Genomic DNA, 16486 nt, shown 5'->3' on the forward strand with positions numbered 1-16486 from the left:
ATACTGTGTCTATTACTAAATCCCTTCTTATATCGGCACATGCTGTGTCTATTACTAAATCCCTTCTTTTATCGGTACATACTGTGTCTATTACTTAACCCCTTCTTTTATCGGCACATGCTGTGTCTATTACTAAATTCCTTCTCATATCGAGACATCCTTTTACAAAAAGTCATTCAATATATCGGTAAATACTGTGTAGTTTACTAAATCCATTCACACATTGCTCAAAGATGGCAAAGATACTAAAATTATCTTGAAATTTGCTTACTTCTACACAATTGTTTATCTATTTTTACTTTTTTTAAAAATATGATAAGAGTTGTTTCAATTACTTACGTATACATTATAATGTAAGACTTTCTACACATCAGCATGAAACCGTATGAAACCATTCAACAATTACATTCGTTTCAAGGGTAGAATAGAAAGGAAGAGGTATATAGTGTAAATGCCTTGACTAGACCAGTGAAAGCAAGGTTAGTGGGATGTGAAGACATCTCTAGTCTTCAAAGGTTTTGCAGAATCACCAAATCTTCGAAGTAAACTAAATATGTGGGTTGGTTTGTGTTTTGAATAAAAACGGATATAATTTATTGTATCATAGTTTATGTACATTTGTATATGATTAATTGAGCTTGTAAGTTGATAAAGTTATTTTCTTTTTATTTTTTGACTATCAGTTTTTCTGTGTTCATCTTTCATTCAAATAAAATAAACATTTACTTAAACAGATTGTATTCTAAATCTTAAGTATACAGTATTTCATTTTTAAAATGATATCCGATGAAATATCTAACAATTTTTAAAAATCAATAAACATGTATTGCTTACCTTCCTGAGCAGATAGTCATATAACCCATTGTTTACCCCTTGTTTAGTTAACATGCATAAACACAGTCAAAGAAAGAGTGTTCCAATGTTTCGTTACCATGCTTTCAGAATGTACAATATTGAACATAAAATAGTTTGTTAAAAAATGTATGCAAAGGCAGACATTTTGTTCCCATTGTGGTTTATTTCGTGTCTTTCCAATACGGTTGCATCCTCGTAGCGTCTGCTGAAACTCTAAAGAACAATGGTAAAAGCGAGGACACCCATCAACCAACCAGCCAACAAACAAACCTGTCGCTCCCCTTGTGTATCCAGAACACTGACATTCGTCGGCGAAACAACATCTAGGAGATGAAAAACCAGGACCAAACAACCAATGGCCAACAAACTTTCTGTTTTTACAATAGCAATGAATCATAATATCCTAACACTAGGTTGATGGATGCAAGCATTTCGTATTATCTGTCTGTATTGTTCTTTCAAGTGTTTATCTTACATAACTAAAATAAAATTTGAAAAAGGCACCATTTTAGAACTCGTGTGAAGATTATAGTCTTCAATGCTGAAAAAATCGTTGTACAGAAACCACGAAAACCATGTTTTTCCATGAACTGAAATAGTTTACAAAATACCTTTCTTCAAGTTCACCTTGTTTTTTTAGTTAAAGTATTTAATATATCTTTCCGGGAACTATTCATATATCTATATATGCAATGTGTCTTCTTTTATCTTGTTGATATCTAAGTGAATGAGCATATCACGCTTAACAGTGCATCTAACTTACCTTATTAATAGGCCTCTGTTTTCCGGATTTGGTACACACAAGGCACGTGGATCCATCACCGCTACTGGTGAGAGTGACGCACATTGGATGTCAAACACACTATGACGTTATTACTGTCACGTCATTCAGCTTCAATGATTACATGTACACGCTCATTGATAACAGTTGATGGGCACAAAATATAGATATTAATCAAAATATGTCGAATTTGATTATTTACGTGCCATGAAACTATGGTCCCGTCTGATATTTTGTCACCTCGTCGTTAATAGAAATGCTTAGGCAGAAAAAAGTCAGGTTCTCGTTTAATCGAGTACAAAATAAAAGTTGTTTCAAATGAATACAAAAAGATCATACACATTTTCATACAAATTTCTGTATGGCCCTGTCCAAAGGCTTAAAAACTGAGCATAAAAATGACATTCATTTCATTTCTCATAATTCTTTCTAAAAGCTGTACCAGTGACTTCTTCCAATATTTATTCTGAACATTGATAGTACATTGGTAGTATAGATCCTGCTGGGCTTATATTGATCCTATATAGTCCCCATCCATCCTCGTTCCCAGGTGAAAATCGCACTTATATAAGAGATAGTTTGATTTTCAACTAGGGCCGTGGATGGTTCCCTATAGATTCCATATTTTAAATGGGAGAGCGCTAGGCCTAATATCTTGAAATAAATACGTTCACATATTGGTGCTCAAAGTTCCAAAGTTGGATAAATGATGGGATCTTAAGACCAACCGACGGGGATTTACCACATCATATATACGGGAAATTTGGCCTAATGTCACGTTTATTGTTCAAGAGAGTTACCAATACTTGTTATTAATACCGAAATTGGTCAAGTACGATATTCTGGGACCAGAATGTAAATCACTTGTATCCAACCGAAAATTGCATTCAGAGGGTAACTAAATTTTGTTCAAAATGAGATCAGGTTTACCTCTTCAGTAGTTAATGAAGACCAACATTTAAACCTTGAGAGCCAACAGCACGTTTAATCTGTATTGAGATTCTTGCACGTTGTAAAACATTCATCGGACAATGAATGGCGTTGCGTGACTGTAAAGGGTTTAGTGCATAACGATATTTCCACTGGAAAAAATTTTAGATACCAGAGCAGAAATATATTATTGTCTTAGCAATATCATATTTATTATTTTGTTCAATTTGGGCTATAAACATGCATTTCCAGAATGTTTGAGTTTTGAAATTAAGTGTTTATAATCTGTTGATCTGACAGAATAGTAGCTGGGCATTTGGTATTATAGTAGTGGTATAATTTTCTTCTGCAATAGCGGCGGAGAACTGTTCGCTAAATTCATTCGTGAGCGAAGTCCTGCTTTTTAAATCTCTCGTTTTCTGTTATCTAAATAATTTTCTAGTCATTGAAATTCTTCGTATATAACCTTTAGATCAACTAATGTAATGTGCATGTTTTTAAGAAAACCATCGTCTACGCAGTAAGTTTTGGTATAACGTGTTGTTTGGTCATTTTCATGTTAACATGTTAACATATGAAAGCGAGATGTGAACGACTTTCAAAGTTCATGTAAGTGATCGGTATTAGTATTTTCAGAAATGCTGTTGTTTCAATATTAAACTGCAACATTTCCAAGGGTCAAAGGTACTAAGTGAAGGGGATCCATCGATTGCTTGGGGAAAATATCGATTCATTGAAAGGTGTATATAAAATAATGATAAAAAATCAACATAACAGTCATTGTTTGTGTTTATTTGTGCGGGTATGTTTTAAAAACTGGCACGTTAATTTAGGCACTTATAGAAAATTTATTATACATAGCAGGCACGGGGTTAACTACTGTCATATAATAACTGATCCCCTTTGAATCTGAAGTGTCAGAATGACGAGAAATTACATTATATTGTACTCAATGATATGGAGAAAAGGGAGTACATATTAGTATTCAGAAACTAACGAAAGTTATTACTTACCATAGACATTCCATAAAAAAAAAAAAAAAAAAAAACGCGTCTTCTTGTCTTATATATAAAATTGGTTGCACCAGTGCATCATATATTGACATACGCGTTAGGTGTATACACACTAAACCCTGATGTCACGTGTACTCCGTCTCCATTATATTGTCTGTTGAAACAATGTAGTCCATTTGTCGGAACTATTTACAATCTTATCTTAAAACTGACAAGTTAATTCTCCGTCGTGATATGGTGGAGGTATATCGATCTAATGTTTTGTACATATCAAACCAGAGTTTAAGCTAGACGTGATTTTGAACGGTGGATGTGAATACACTGAAGATGATATGATAAAAATGTTTTAATTCAGGTTTGACACAGACCATCAACCGGCAATTGGCATTCCCAAAGAAACTAATCATGCCACATTCTTGGCTGATCGACTTCTTTACACAATGTCCAGCGAATGGTAGCGTGACAAGTACAGCAATGGAAAGCAAGGACCTGCCAGTCTTATAATGAGGAGCTTACCTCGATATATACTTACTAAAGTACCAAGATAGGAAAAAAATCCACTAAGATGTACAATTTTCATGTCTATATTACTTCTTTCTTGATAGTTACAATCATGCTTCCCCAATATATCGCATTGCTGTGAATTTGGTATTGTAAGACTTGTTTCCGACAATTTGCCGATCAATGATGGAAGAATACAAGAATTTAAGAGAATTATCTTTTTCCGATAGGACGTTAGACACATTCAGCGATCGTTAGCACATAGGTTTCTTCATTTTGATTTTGACAAAGCGGCATTACTTGGATTTACCAGCATATAAATGGTGATGTCGACAATAGAGCTTTTGGTTTACTTTATTGAACGGCAATAGTGTCTATATGCACTAAACCGTAGGCCTTGGCGAAATCTAACACAGACTCTCAGACAACAGGCTGAGTGATTCCGGCCTGTCTAGATATTGGTTGATATTTGTCCTTTAAATATTTCAACGGTGCTTCCATCACCATGCAGCCGTACTATCAATTAAATTTCGTCTTCTTCAACGAGATCTTAGATGTACACGATTTCGTAAGTTTCCAAACTAGTCAATTCTTGTTACCCAGATCTCGTCTTTAAATATATATATATATATATATATTACATGAGTGTAAGGAATACATGTGTATCTAGAGCCAAACACGTGATTTTCAGAGATACGCCAAAAATCATATTTCTCTTCTTCCAAGAAACATATCGCCGTTTTATAAAAATCAGCATTTCAACAAATAAACCAACAAAAATACGTTTCTGTGGATGTTCATAACGCTCTTCGATCTCTTTGTATCAACCTTAGCTGCGTTCAGCTTTCTTGATATTGGAGTTCGATGACGTCACAAACGGTCATACAAAAAATTCCACTGTTCTACGGTATCGACGCTCTTTTAATCATCTTTTATTGCAATTATGAGTAGATTAGATCAGCTTTTGATTTGGTATTGTCTTAATATTACCGTAGCTTTAGATTAGATCAAAACATTAACTGCACTGTTATAGCCCGTGGACAAAGCTATATAGCAGATGTAAAACCAGGTATCCAATGTACCTTAATTATAAATTTGTGCATTGAGCCATCATTCATTCGTTCATATTGGTTTATGCCGTTTTCTTCGGTAGTGGACTGATGTGCCGCAATATCTGTGTGGGTTTTTATAGCTTTATGGTAGAATCATACTAAATCATTGGGTTATGAAAATATATAGACACTGGATTAGCGCTACATGTTGTAGTCTTCTACACTGGCGCACATCATCATTTTGAACAAGAAAATAATGAAATGGAGGCATGGAGAGACTGACAAGACATGATTATTTTTGATTAGTCAGCATATTATCTCAAAAAAGCGTTTAAATTGTATACTTTAATTACATATTTGAAAAGATCCTATGTTGTCTTCACCTTCGGCAGAAATTCATATCTAGAAAATGGTATCTTCAAAATGCATATATTTGAATCAAGATCACCGCTCTCTTTTAACCCTTTTTACAACGTAGTTTTCTATGCGTGTAATATAGCTTTTGATGGAGCACTGTTTGGATACAATAAACAATGATATTTACAAGTAAAGAAATAGTTCTTTATCAATAAATGCACGTTTACTATACATCGGGTGGCACACTCGTGATACATGTAAATGTTTATTTGTAGGGTGGTCGGGTGGCACACTCGTCTTAAACTATACGTCCGGGGTTCGATTTCCCACCCTGACGTGAAAAGGTATGGGGGTCACCTGCCCGACCATGTGGGTTCCCCAACACGCTTCCATTCGTACAAACAAGTTATTAGTTTGATGTTTGTATCATGAATTCACAACTGCATATTAGATCTGTATATAAAAAGTCACCCCTAGGTCCTATCCAGCTACCATGGTTTAGACAATCAGCACTTCACTTTTTATTTCATTAAAGTGACAACATGCACTCAAACAATTATAGTAAAGCCTCGCTCTAAGATAGGTTTGCTATTAAGATCATTTCCGGTAAATATATAGAATCTAGTAAGTAATTTCGACGGTTTGGTCCAGTATTGGTACTGGATCCTAACCAACAAATGTTCGTTGGATGCGTATTACTGGAATAGATATATGATCAATGAAGTAATAACGACAGTACGGACAAGTTAATTACCAAATTTTCGATGTAATCTGCACCTTTATCGAGAAACCTAAATTTGCACAACCGCTCTCGATATAACTTTGTATTTGTTTTAAGTTCTATGTATGTTATGTAATATTTTTGTGTTAATGATGGTGTAGATTGCCTGAAAATTTTGACACTACGTACTGTCGTTATCACTGCGCACGTCTTCGTATGGAGTAGTATTAACAAGAGATCCCAAATGGATCTTAGTGCCCCACCATTGTTTGATCTTTCTTTTGCTTTCCCTTCTTTCATCTATTTTTGCAATTGGTATATGAAATTCAATAGTCCCTTTAAGAATAGCCATAACGCTCTTATCTGCCAATTCCAAGATGGTCGCCCTACGGCCATTGCTTTGATCAGTCCCAATACAAAACGGGCACAAGGGGGTACCTCTAAATTTGAGATCAATCCAGTTCTCAAGAAATTGTAATAACACACTTTCGTTGGTGAAATCCCAAAATGTTGTCCTGTCGACCATTTTCTTCTGATCAGTCCCACAACCAAAGTCCAAGACGGCCTCCTGTTGGCCATTTTATTTTTCTGATCAATCAAATGGGCACAACTTTGGACCCAGGGGAAGGCCTGCATTGCGCACATTGTGGAATTCACTGAAGTTGATAAACTAAAGGAAAGGCATTTGATATAGTTATTTTCCATATCAGGCCCATCCCAACTCCTAAGAGAACTTCACCAAGGAAAACTTCAGATTAAATCTTAACAAAATTGAACCCTTCAAACCAAAGTAAGATTTTCTCTATTTCTACTATTGAGCCCCACCACTTCTGCCCTAAAGAGCCAAAACCCACCGTTGATACACAATTGATACCCTTCACTGAAGCATGTCTTGAACCAAATCGGGACAGAATCTAGGCATTCCTACACAAGAACAAAAATTCTAAAGAATTTCCCCCATTTAGCCCCACCCTTCCTACTTGAGAGGGCTGAAATCCATCATTTTTACAAAACTGATTTGCTGCACTCAAGCAATGCTTTAAACAAAATTGGAACATCCAGTTTATTCCAAAAGACAGAGGATGAGAATTTGCTCCATTTCCCTGATTGGGCACCGCCCCTTGTGGCCACAACCCCAAGTTTATATAACCTTAATTCCTTATGCTTCAGACCAAACTTGGTCAACAAAAATCCCATCCTTATTCATGACTAGTAGTGATTTATAGGAAAAGTTGACAAATGATGGACAGATGTTTGATGCTGCAATATCCCTATAGCTCAACTGGCTCTTTTGGCCATGTGAAATAAAAATAAAGAACAAAACACAAGTTTACCAGTTCACTGTCAACATGTTTAATGTCTATATGACACAGCACTTCCAAGTATTATCCATCTGTCCCATTCTGTAAGTATAAATAAGTTTTCACTGCTGTCATCAATCACTTGAAGACATTTCCGTCAATGAATTTTTCCCCATTAACTATATCAGGCGTGCTAAAGTAATCTTCCACCAATTTCCTGTCTTTCTCATCACTAGGGTCTAGTTTTTTCCATGTGTATGATTCATAGTCCACAGACCAGTCCTCGTTCAACTACAGCGAGAGAAAAACAAGAGAAAATCTTTAAAAAACTTTCTGCAAATAACCATGAAATATTTTCTGTCATCCATTTTACCTATCATGCTGTGAGATTTTCATCCAACTTTTATAATGCAAGAAATTTTTTCAGGTATGAATGATTTATCATCATCAGTTAAATTACCTACAACATAAACCTGCCATCCACGTGATCAGGAAAGCTACAATGAGATATCTAAAAGATACATGCACTTCTAAACATATCAACTCACCTCAAAAGCAAGATTTTGTCCCCTCCAGAACCAAACGCCACTTATATTGTGACCCTTCTCTTCTCCTAAAATGCACATGCTTGCAAAGGAATTCTTGCGCATTTTGTCAATTCTTTGGAAAAATCCTGTGGAAGTAAAAATACATCTCAGACAACTGTGATCTTTAATGAGAGGGAGAGACAGGATAGTTTGGAAGGTTAGGTTTTTCATTTTTTGCATATAATGCAAAATTTTTGCAGTAAATAACTCTGCATCAAAGATTACATATTTGTCTAGTATCAATAAACAAATAAAGTATAATATCTAACATTCTTTAAATAATCACCTCTCATCAGGTTTGAGGTCATGAAGACTTGTGACAGGTCATCTTTGTAATTGTAGTCACAATGCCAAATAGACATGTTTTCTGGCTCAAAGTGTTTCCAGAAGTAAGGTAACGCCTCTTTCACTATATCCTTATTGGAATATTCCCTTTTAAATTCATCAAAGTTGAATTTTCTGAAAAGGAAACAATATCTAGAACAAACTATGAATCAGTATTTGCACATATCACTGTTATTTCAAATTTTGACCTTTGGCCCTTCAAATTTGACCTATGGCCAGTAAAATCAAATCAGTTGGATTATTTTATTTTACAATACTGTGGTGTGCATATAAACTGAAGATGTTGACAATAATACTGCAAAATTGACACCATATATACCTTGACTTGTGTATATAAACTAAAATGTTTAAAAGTATTATGCATACTGAATATTATTAAGGAGGTTCTTAAATAAAACGTGTGGGGGCGTTTTGCGGCAGATGAATTGTCATATTTTTGGTGGTTTCTTTTGTGGGTGTAGGGACAACACTAAAATGCATTTAATGAGTGATGGGTGCTACTACAAACTGAATTATATGGGTTACTGGTTAAACAGGAACCCCAAAAAATTCAAATGTAGGGGTAAATAAACATGATACAGAAAATAAGATCTTGACGAAAAAAGATCTTGTGGGTCAAACAATTCAGTTGTTTTGATTTTAAAAAATATCAAAATTAATTAATCAATTTATTCTTCCTAATCTGTGTTTGTTCTGCATCCAAAAGCTCAAGGGAGAGAAGTTGTGTTGGTTTCGAACCTCTTGGACCCAACGCAACTTAAATAAAATGGCAAATGATAAATAGAGTATACACGAGGTAGCCACATGGCTTAATCAAAATCATCAGTTGTTAATCTCCTGATGTCAAGCAATGCTATTAAATTATGGGATGGTAATCTCAATGGCTTCAATGATATAATCTGGATTTGGAAGGGACCAGACAAAAGGACATATTGTCAGTTATGATTGTGTTGATCTCCCGATGCTCAGCAATGCTAAAGCTTTTCAACAGGGATCACAGCTGTTTCAAAGAACCGAATATCCAAATGAATTGTTGATGGTGCAAAGCAATGATATGAAAATAAACTAAATTTGGGGGTTAGATTTTCCCAGTTGGGCCCTGCCAATTGGCCCTGGCGAGCTAAAAACTAGAGCATTTTTTCAACCCCTACCCCTTTCAAACTTTGAATCTAAAACCAAAATATTTAATGATTCTGTTTAATCATATACTATCATTTCTTTATCAACTTAGCCTCTCTACAGAAACATAACGAGTACCTGTTATTATCAATACCTAATGATATTCTTTTACCCAAGTATCTATAACAGACAGTTGCACATAAAGACATGAAAAGTGATCTTTTCTAGATCCAACCCAACCTCATGTGAATTATCATTAAGATAAAAGAAGCTACAGGGGATTGATTTAACATTAACAACACACTCAATACAACTTATAATCAGGACACTTACGTTGGTGGACACTCTGCCCAAGGGTCCTTCTTTTCTTTGGGTAATTGTGGTATATCATCCTCTGGTTCCACCTCCTGTAAAAATTTTATGTCCCATTTCAATTCCCTAGTATATCTAAACAAATCTTATCATTCATTTGATTGAACTAAATTTATACAAAATACATGTAAGGATCAACAGGGAAAAGGTTTGCAAGACCTGTATAAACTGCATTAAGCTGTCTTCTTGCACTCATCCTGAATAGTCAATGATCAGTAGAGATAATTCAAAAGGAAGAATTGCACTTCAATCTTAAAGAAAAAATCCAATTACAAGGGAGTGCAATTAAAAAAATTTCCCAACTTGACATTCATACTAGCACTGATGAAATTTTTACTACAGAAGCACAAATTCTAACATCTTTTTATAGACACATGACATACTTTCATTATACTACAATACAGGTATAGTAAGAATATCCTATGTTGCAAATAATTTGGATAGAAAGGGAAAACAAGACACCCAATGAGCCTGCAGGGCTCACTTGGCATGTTTATACCATGCACATATTATACCTCTAAACCTTACAGTTCATCAGAAGAAGTAGTTTAAAATTTTCACAAATTTGAACCCCTTGATCTTAAATAACAGTCCAGATCATTTCTTTTCACAAACTTTGCTGGGATTTATCAAAGGAACATACCAGCCAAACATGCCTCTATGCATATGTGTTCATGAGAAATCATTTAAAGATTTTAACAAGTTTGACTTCTGTGACCTTATAAATAGGTCAAGGTCATTTTTTTGCACATTTTGTCAGGTTTTAATTCTTGGAACATACCAGCCAAATATCATGCATCTAGGTGTTTCAGTTCAAGAGAAGAAGTCATTTAAGATTTTGACAAATTTGGCCCATGTGGCCTTGAATATAGGTCTTTTCACAAACTTTGTCTTGCTTTATCCTCGAAACATACCAGCTAATTATCAAAACATTTGGCCCCTTGGGCCAGGTGAGCTAAAAAATTTATGAAATAATTATCAAGGTTTTTTCCCTGTACTTATTTAAGATGCTAACATCTATTATCAATTATTTTTGATACAAATAAATACAGTTATATTATTATTTAAACTTTGTTGATTTTATCCTGAATTCTGGATCTGTTAATCAGTAATGCAATGGATGCTTCCTGATACACTGCATATTTCACAAATGATTTTTCTTTTTTATGTTTTCAGAAGACCATAGTCAAGGTTTTCATTATGTAAAAGCTGGAACATTGGTATAAAAGTCGCAAGAACTAACTGAACTGAAGGCATATGTCACTCATTTTACCCACCAATGTATAATCTTTATTAGCTCTTTAAAACTTGGTTCTTTTGCTCTCAATTTCAGAAAATTTGAGAATATAATTAAGAAATAGTGTTTATAACCTGTACCTATAAATTCCAAGATGACCACACGTCAACCATTTTTTAAAAATCAGTACCAAATCTGATAATACAACATAATGGATCAAGGAGACCTGCATATGAAATAAGATATATTCAGTTCTAAAGAAGAATTATCCAGAATGAGTTGTTTCAGGATGGAGGTTGGGACTACAAGCACAGGGTAATTTGAATAGCCCACCATCCTATGAATATTGGCTAAAAATAATATCCAGATGTGCAATGCTTGGGGGAAGCTATGATATGTGCAGTTTCATTGAAATCAGTTTGAGATAGGATGGCCAGACTGAATGAGATATTAAATTCCTTCACACCGTTTCTTTCTTCGGCTGTTGCTTCTTAGGCTGTTCCTTCTTTTGTTCCTTCTTGGACTTGCCTTCCTTTTTACCACCACCATGGAGCTCTGCATATTTCTTTCCTTCAAGATAAATCATGAACAGTCCAACTATATTTGTTATACAAAAGGAACACTTGATAGGATTTAACAAAACAAGTTCTATATGAAAAGCTTTGTTTTCATGAAGTCAGTAATAAGACATCCATATCACTTGTGAAATTTTGAACTATTTTCCATTTACTTCAGCTATAACCTCTAAACCCAAAATTTAAACGAATCTTTCTAATCCTTTCAGTTTGGACACTTTTATCCAGAAGGTGGTAAAAATCAAAGTACTGCAAAGGAGTTACCTCCTAAAAGAACCGGCAGCAGGGTTTTCCATAAGAGCCGGTCGCCGCCCAATTTGACCGGCTACTTTGATCATTTGGCTGCCTACACCAATCCAGTTCCATAATAATGTTCCATACACGACTACACTTACATGGCAGGCCAGCCTCCTACTTACACTACACAGCCCACTACTAGCAAAATTATGGCAAACCCTGCGGCAGTATGGGGTGCTGTATTCAAAACACTCCTTACAAATAAACCACCATAATGTCAAAGATTGTATCTGCAATTGACTTCCATAACATATGACCAACTGTAACAGATCTCTTAACTTTAGGTATTCTGATAGTTTATTATACATCTTGAAAATCATGCTCCTTTTAATTTTAGGTATTCTATTAGTTTAATATACATAATGGAAATGATTTCCATCAATCACATCTAGCATAAATTGTGTCTCAAATAAGTAAGCATTATTCTTACCATCTGCCTCCTTCATTTTGGAACAAAGGGAGAATGACCCAATGACAGACTTGAATTGTGGTTGATTGATGAGCGTGTTGAACCACCGGTTCACATTTCCAAATGACCCTCGGAATGATGGATCCATAACCTTTAATTATCACCAGAAATCAAATTTATTTATTTTGCATACATCTAATGAAAATAGCACACTTAAATCTAACTTCATTCATTCTTTAAAATTTTGAAACTTGGATGCTTTGCTATAAAATGCAAGAAGTTTAAAAACAAAATAACAAAAAATGGATTACTTACATTTTGGTAAGCAAGCATGAGGTTACATGCAAGACTGATGTCAGCTTGGGAGATGCGCTCTCCAACGAGGTAAGTCCTTGTCCTTAAATAATTATTGAGCACCGTCAGAGCTTTTTTCATCTGCTCTTTTGCCTTATCACCTTCCTAAAAATTAGGAACGGTTATATTATATAGCTCAGTCCCAGTAACAGCCAAGAAATTCTGTTAACGCTTAGAGTTTTATGATCGCAACATAGTGTGCTCTACAGCTTCCCATATAAAACTTATTTCATGTTGGCCAATAAAAATTTGTGTCCAAATCCCAATTAATATGCCTTCACATTTTCAGTTAAAAATACTGATCAATACATTACTTTCTTTATCAAGCCTTCAACCTTGAAATGATTAGCAATCTTTCAACAGTGATAATGTGGCTTATCACCTCTCTGAATCACAAGAATAAGTTTACCTGCTTGTTAAATGGTGTAATCCCTAGAGTAGGGAACACCCAGGTGCATGACGCTGGGTAAATTTCATTGTCACCAAAATTAATCCATTGCTGGATTACAGCCTGGTCATGGGTGTTACTGCCTTGCAGCTGAGCATTTCCAACTGAAAACAATCAAAACAAACATTTTCTTCATAAATTTCTTACTTCATCAATCTTACTTCTGGTCTTGGGTACAATTACTAGCCAATAACTGTTAGACAAATAGTGTTAAGTAACACAATCTAATGCATTACCAGTAAAAAATCTATCATGTCTGGTCAATATGCCTCCAGTTCTTACACGCAAGTCTAACAAGGACAAACATGCCTTTGATGGAGGATTAAGGTAATATGGAAGTTCCCGATATTTTTCTTCGTAATCCCCAATAGCAACATCACTAATGATTTTGCTTAGGTTTTAACTTTTTGTTTTGACACTGTTTTTGGTACTATTGAATTCCTATGACTAGCCATGATTTATTTCCTTCATGAATCCCCAAGAATTTATCGTGAAGATGTTTGTATGTCTTACTTTCATTTTTTTCTATGCACCCCATGCTCTCAACAACAGAACCTCTGATGAAAATATGAGGTGTGTGGTTGATATGCCCTTCCGATGATAGTTTATGTTTCTTGGGAAGTTAAACATGTGCTGACATGATTGTGTATGTGGGCAAGATATTTTATCCTAATTGCTCTAAAAGACATGGCAAGGGCCTCTCTTATGTTGTTACTTGAGGTTACTTCAAGGAGGAAATGCCTTAAAATGTTTGGCTGTTCATGTGGTGATAAACTGAGCAAACAAATTCAACAGTGAACTATCATTAAGTATTGTAAATGCAAAACACTTTTTTAAAACTATGGCAAATTATACAATGACACCAACTGAGGAAAGATTTTTTTTAATCTTATTGCCACCAGAATATAATCACATTCAACGTTGTACAGTCTGGAATAAGAATAAGTGATGAACTACACATCCAAAGCTGAGCAGTTCTGAATGGCTTAACAACAAAAATAAATACCAGAGGGATCTTGGTACCCATGGTCATTTAATCCACTTGTTTTTAAAAAGTTGGAAAGCAATAAATTTTTAAGTCAAAATCCCAGACGGCTGCCTGCCTTTTATTTTTCTGAATAGTACCAAAATCACATGGACACAACTAGGAACCAAGGGAAACCTACAAATGAAATTTGAGAAAGATCCATCCAATACTTCTCAAGAAATGGCAATAACAAATATTACTTAAGATGGACGATGGATATAGAGCAAATCTGACAATTGTAGGCTAGTAAACGAAATAACACTATTTGTCTCTGATTATCAGTACCAGCAACTGTATATGTATGATAAAGGTTAACAGCACAGACTGATATCACTTCAGTCAGGTTCTTGGGTCCAGATTTTGCTTAATATTTAGATTATTCTGTTTCCAGTAGACAACATCAGATCAGGAGTAGTATAATCTACCTATCAACTTTTGTAGCTATAAAAGTTGCTATCTGGAGTACATTTCCGATCTTTTTTTCTTTTGATTTAAAATTGCATACAAACAAGAATATAGGTACCTTTGATATGCTAATACAGCTATTACAGGTGTTTTTACAATAGCTACTTGGTCTGTCGGCAGTTTGTACAGTATATGCTGAAGTTGCCAATAGCTGTTACACAAGATTGTCAGATTGTTATGGTAAACGGTGTGATTATATTTGCAGGTAATATAAAAGCCAGATGTTCTCAAGAACAACATTACCCTGAATCAGATATTATATGTATATCCTGGAACCTTTATATCATCCAGGTTCTATCTCAAGATGTATATACATGTGTAAATTAAAAATTTCTTTCATAAAAATAGTTGTTAGACAGTCTGTTTCAAGTAACACAGCAATGCATTACATGTAAAATCAACCAGTCAATCTGTTCAATCTACCTCCATTTCTTACACATAAGTCTGCCAAGGACAAACATGCCTTTGATAGAGGGATAAGTTATTTCAGTTTTCTGTATTTTCTCATAGTTTAGTGGTGACATAATTCACACTGGATTAAACTTACCATAGTGGGCTATGGCATTGCTTTCGAAGACACAATCACCATTGCTACTTTCAAAGGCCGGAACCTGCAACACACAACAAAAAAGTCTAGAGTTATTCTCTTTGCATTGACAGCGACACTTGATACATATTCAATAAGTTTTCACTTTATCAGTGATTAATTATATCTTAAGGTGAGAAGCAGAAATCTACAGGGGTTAAATTGACTTAAAATTGAGCAATTGAGGAGAAAGCCAGTATGCATGAAACAAACCACGCTGAATTATTTTTTTTATATTAAGATAAAAGTGAAAGAGACAACATAACAGTTCCTTCAGCTGTTATTAGTGTCATTTCCTCCATAGCTGTCCTGAAATAATGAGATTACCGGTCACATGGTACATTCGACACCAATTTAATCAAGTGTTACTTCGACCGTGTCAAAAATGTCAACAATAGTGTAGAAGGCAGACACCTCTTTTTTCACGATACACTTGACTGAAAGCGAAATATTCCACTCGAACTAAACACTGTATAGCGTTGAAGAATCTGTCAGCAAATGAAACAAAATCAGTGGAAAATCAACATTGAAGGATTGGGAGTCGGTAAAATCAATTACACCAAACGTCATAAAAATACATGGTCGTAGTAATAACAACCATTACTGTTAAGAAACAACTTTTGGATATACATCATTGGACATGGCCATACAGGTGGTTTTTTATGAATGCAACTCGCGAGTCCCCCGGTCAGTCCAGCCGGATGCCAAAATCAACATTTTCTTTCCTTCAGCAGCAGTCCTTACTAATATGATACGCATCAATTCAAGAGAAGACAAATAACCATCATATACAAACCTTTCCAAGTGGAAATTTTTGCAGGAACTCCTTCGTGGTATTAGATTCTCCTAATTTGAAGCCAGAGGAGACGGTGACTTTTGCACCGCTGTACTGAGCAGCGATTAGTGCCTTGTAAGCACGAAAGTTTTCGGGGTACGTGTAGAGAGTCTGAATGAAAATAATAAAAAATAATTATAACAAAATATCTATCTGTTATGTATCTTTAAATTGTAAAATGCATTGAACTTCAAGTACCGAGATTGTTTAGTAACACGGGCGATTGCACTTTAAGTGCCACGATTACCTACCCCAGTCGCCATTGCACCGGTAGAGAGAGGAAGCGCAATACCACATCCTGTATGACTTGCGCAAACAG

The 16486-nt window shown here is 35.0% G+C and overlaps 1 protein-coding gene across 1 annotated transcript; it reads right to left on the reverse strand.

The window, feature by feature from the left end:
* Nucleotides 1-7539: 7539 nt before the first annotated feature.
* Nucleotides 7540-16441, reverse strand: LOC132551481 (elongation factor 1-gamma-like). Its single transcript, XM_060215629.1, has 11 exons — nt 16419-16441; nt 16129-16278; nt 15294-15357; nt 13216-13358; nt 12768-12911; nt 12474-12603; nt 11638-11741; nt 9896-9969; nt 8385-8557; nt 8060-8184; nt 7540-7802 (listed from the first exon to the last, which is right to left on the reverse strand). The coding sequence occupies exons 1-11, from the start codon at nt 16428-16430 to the stop codon at nt 7650-7652; spliced, it is 1272 nt and encodes a 423-aa protein (XP_060071612.1). The 5' UTR covers nt 16431-16441; the 3' UTR covers nt 7540-7649.
* Between the last annotated feature and the right edge of the window lie 45 nt (nt 16442-16486).

This window comes from Ylistrum balloti, unplaced genomic scaffold, assembly GCF_031769215.1.
Source record: "Ylistrum balloti isolate Yb309-2 unplaced genomic scaffold, AGI_CSIRO_Ybal_v1 Utg369626, whole genome shotgun sequence".
Classification (NCBI taxonomy): Eukaryota; Metazoa; Mollusca; class Bivalvia; order Pectinida; family Pectinidae; genus Ylistrum; species Ylistrum balloti.

Bases quoted from the DNA above. Each gene is read 5' to 3' on its own strand.
- LOC132551481 (XM_060215629.1), bottom strand. The intron at 12,604-12,767 runs GTAAGTAATCCA...TGATAATTAAAG, and splicing joins TCATGCTTGCTTACCAAAAT to GTTATGGATCCATCATTCCG. The intron at 7,803-8,059 runs GTGAGTTGATAT...CTCTCGCTGTAG, and splicing joins GACAAAATCTTGCTTTTGAG to TTGAACGAGGACTGGTCTGT.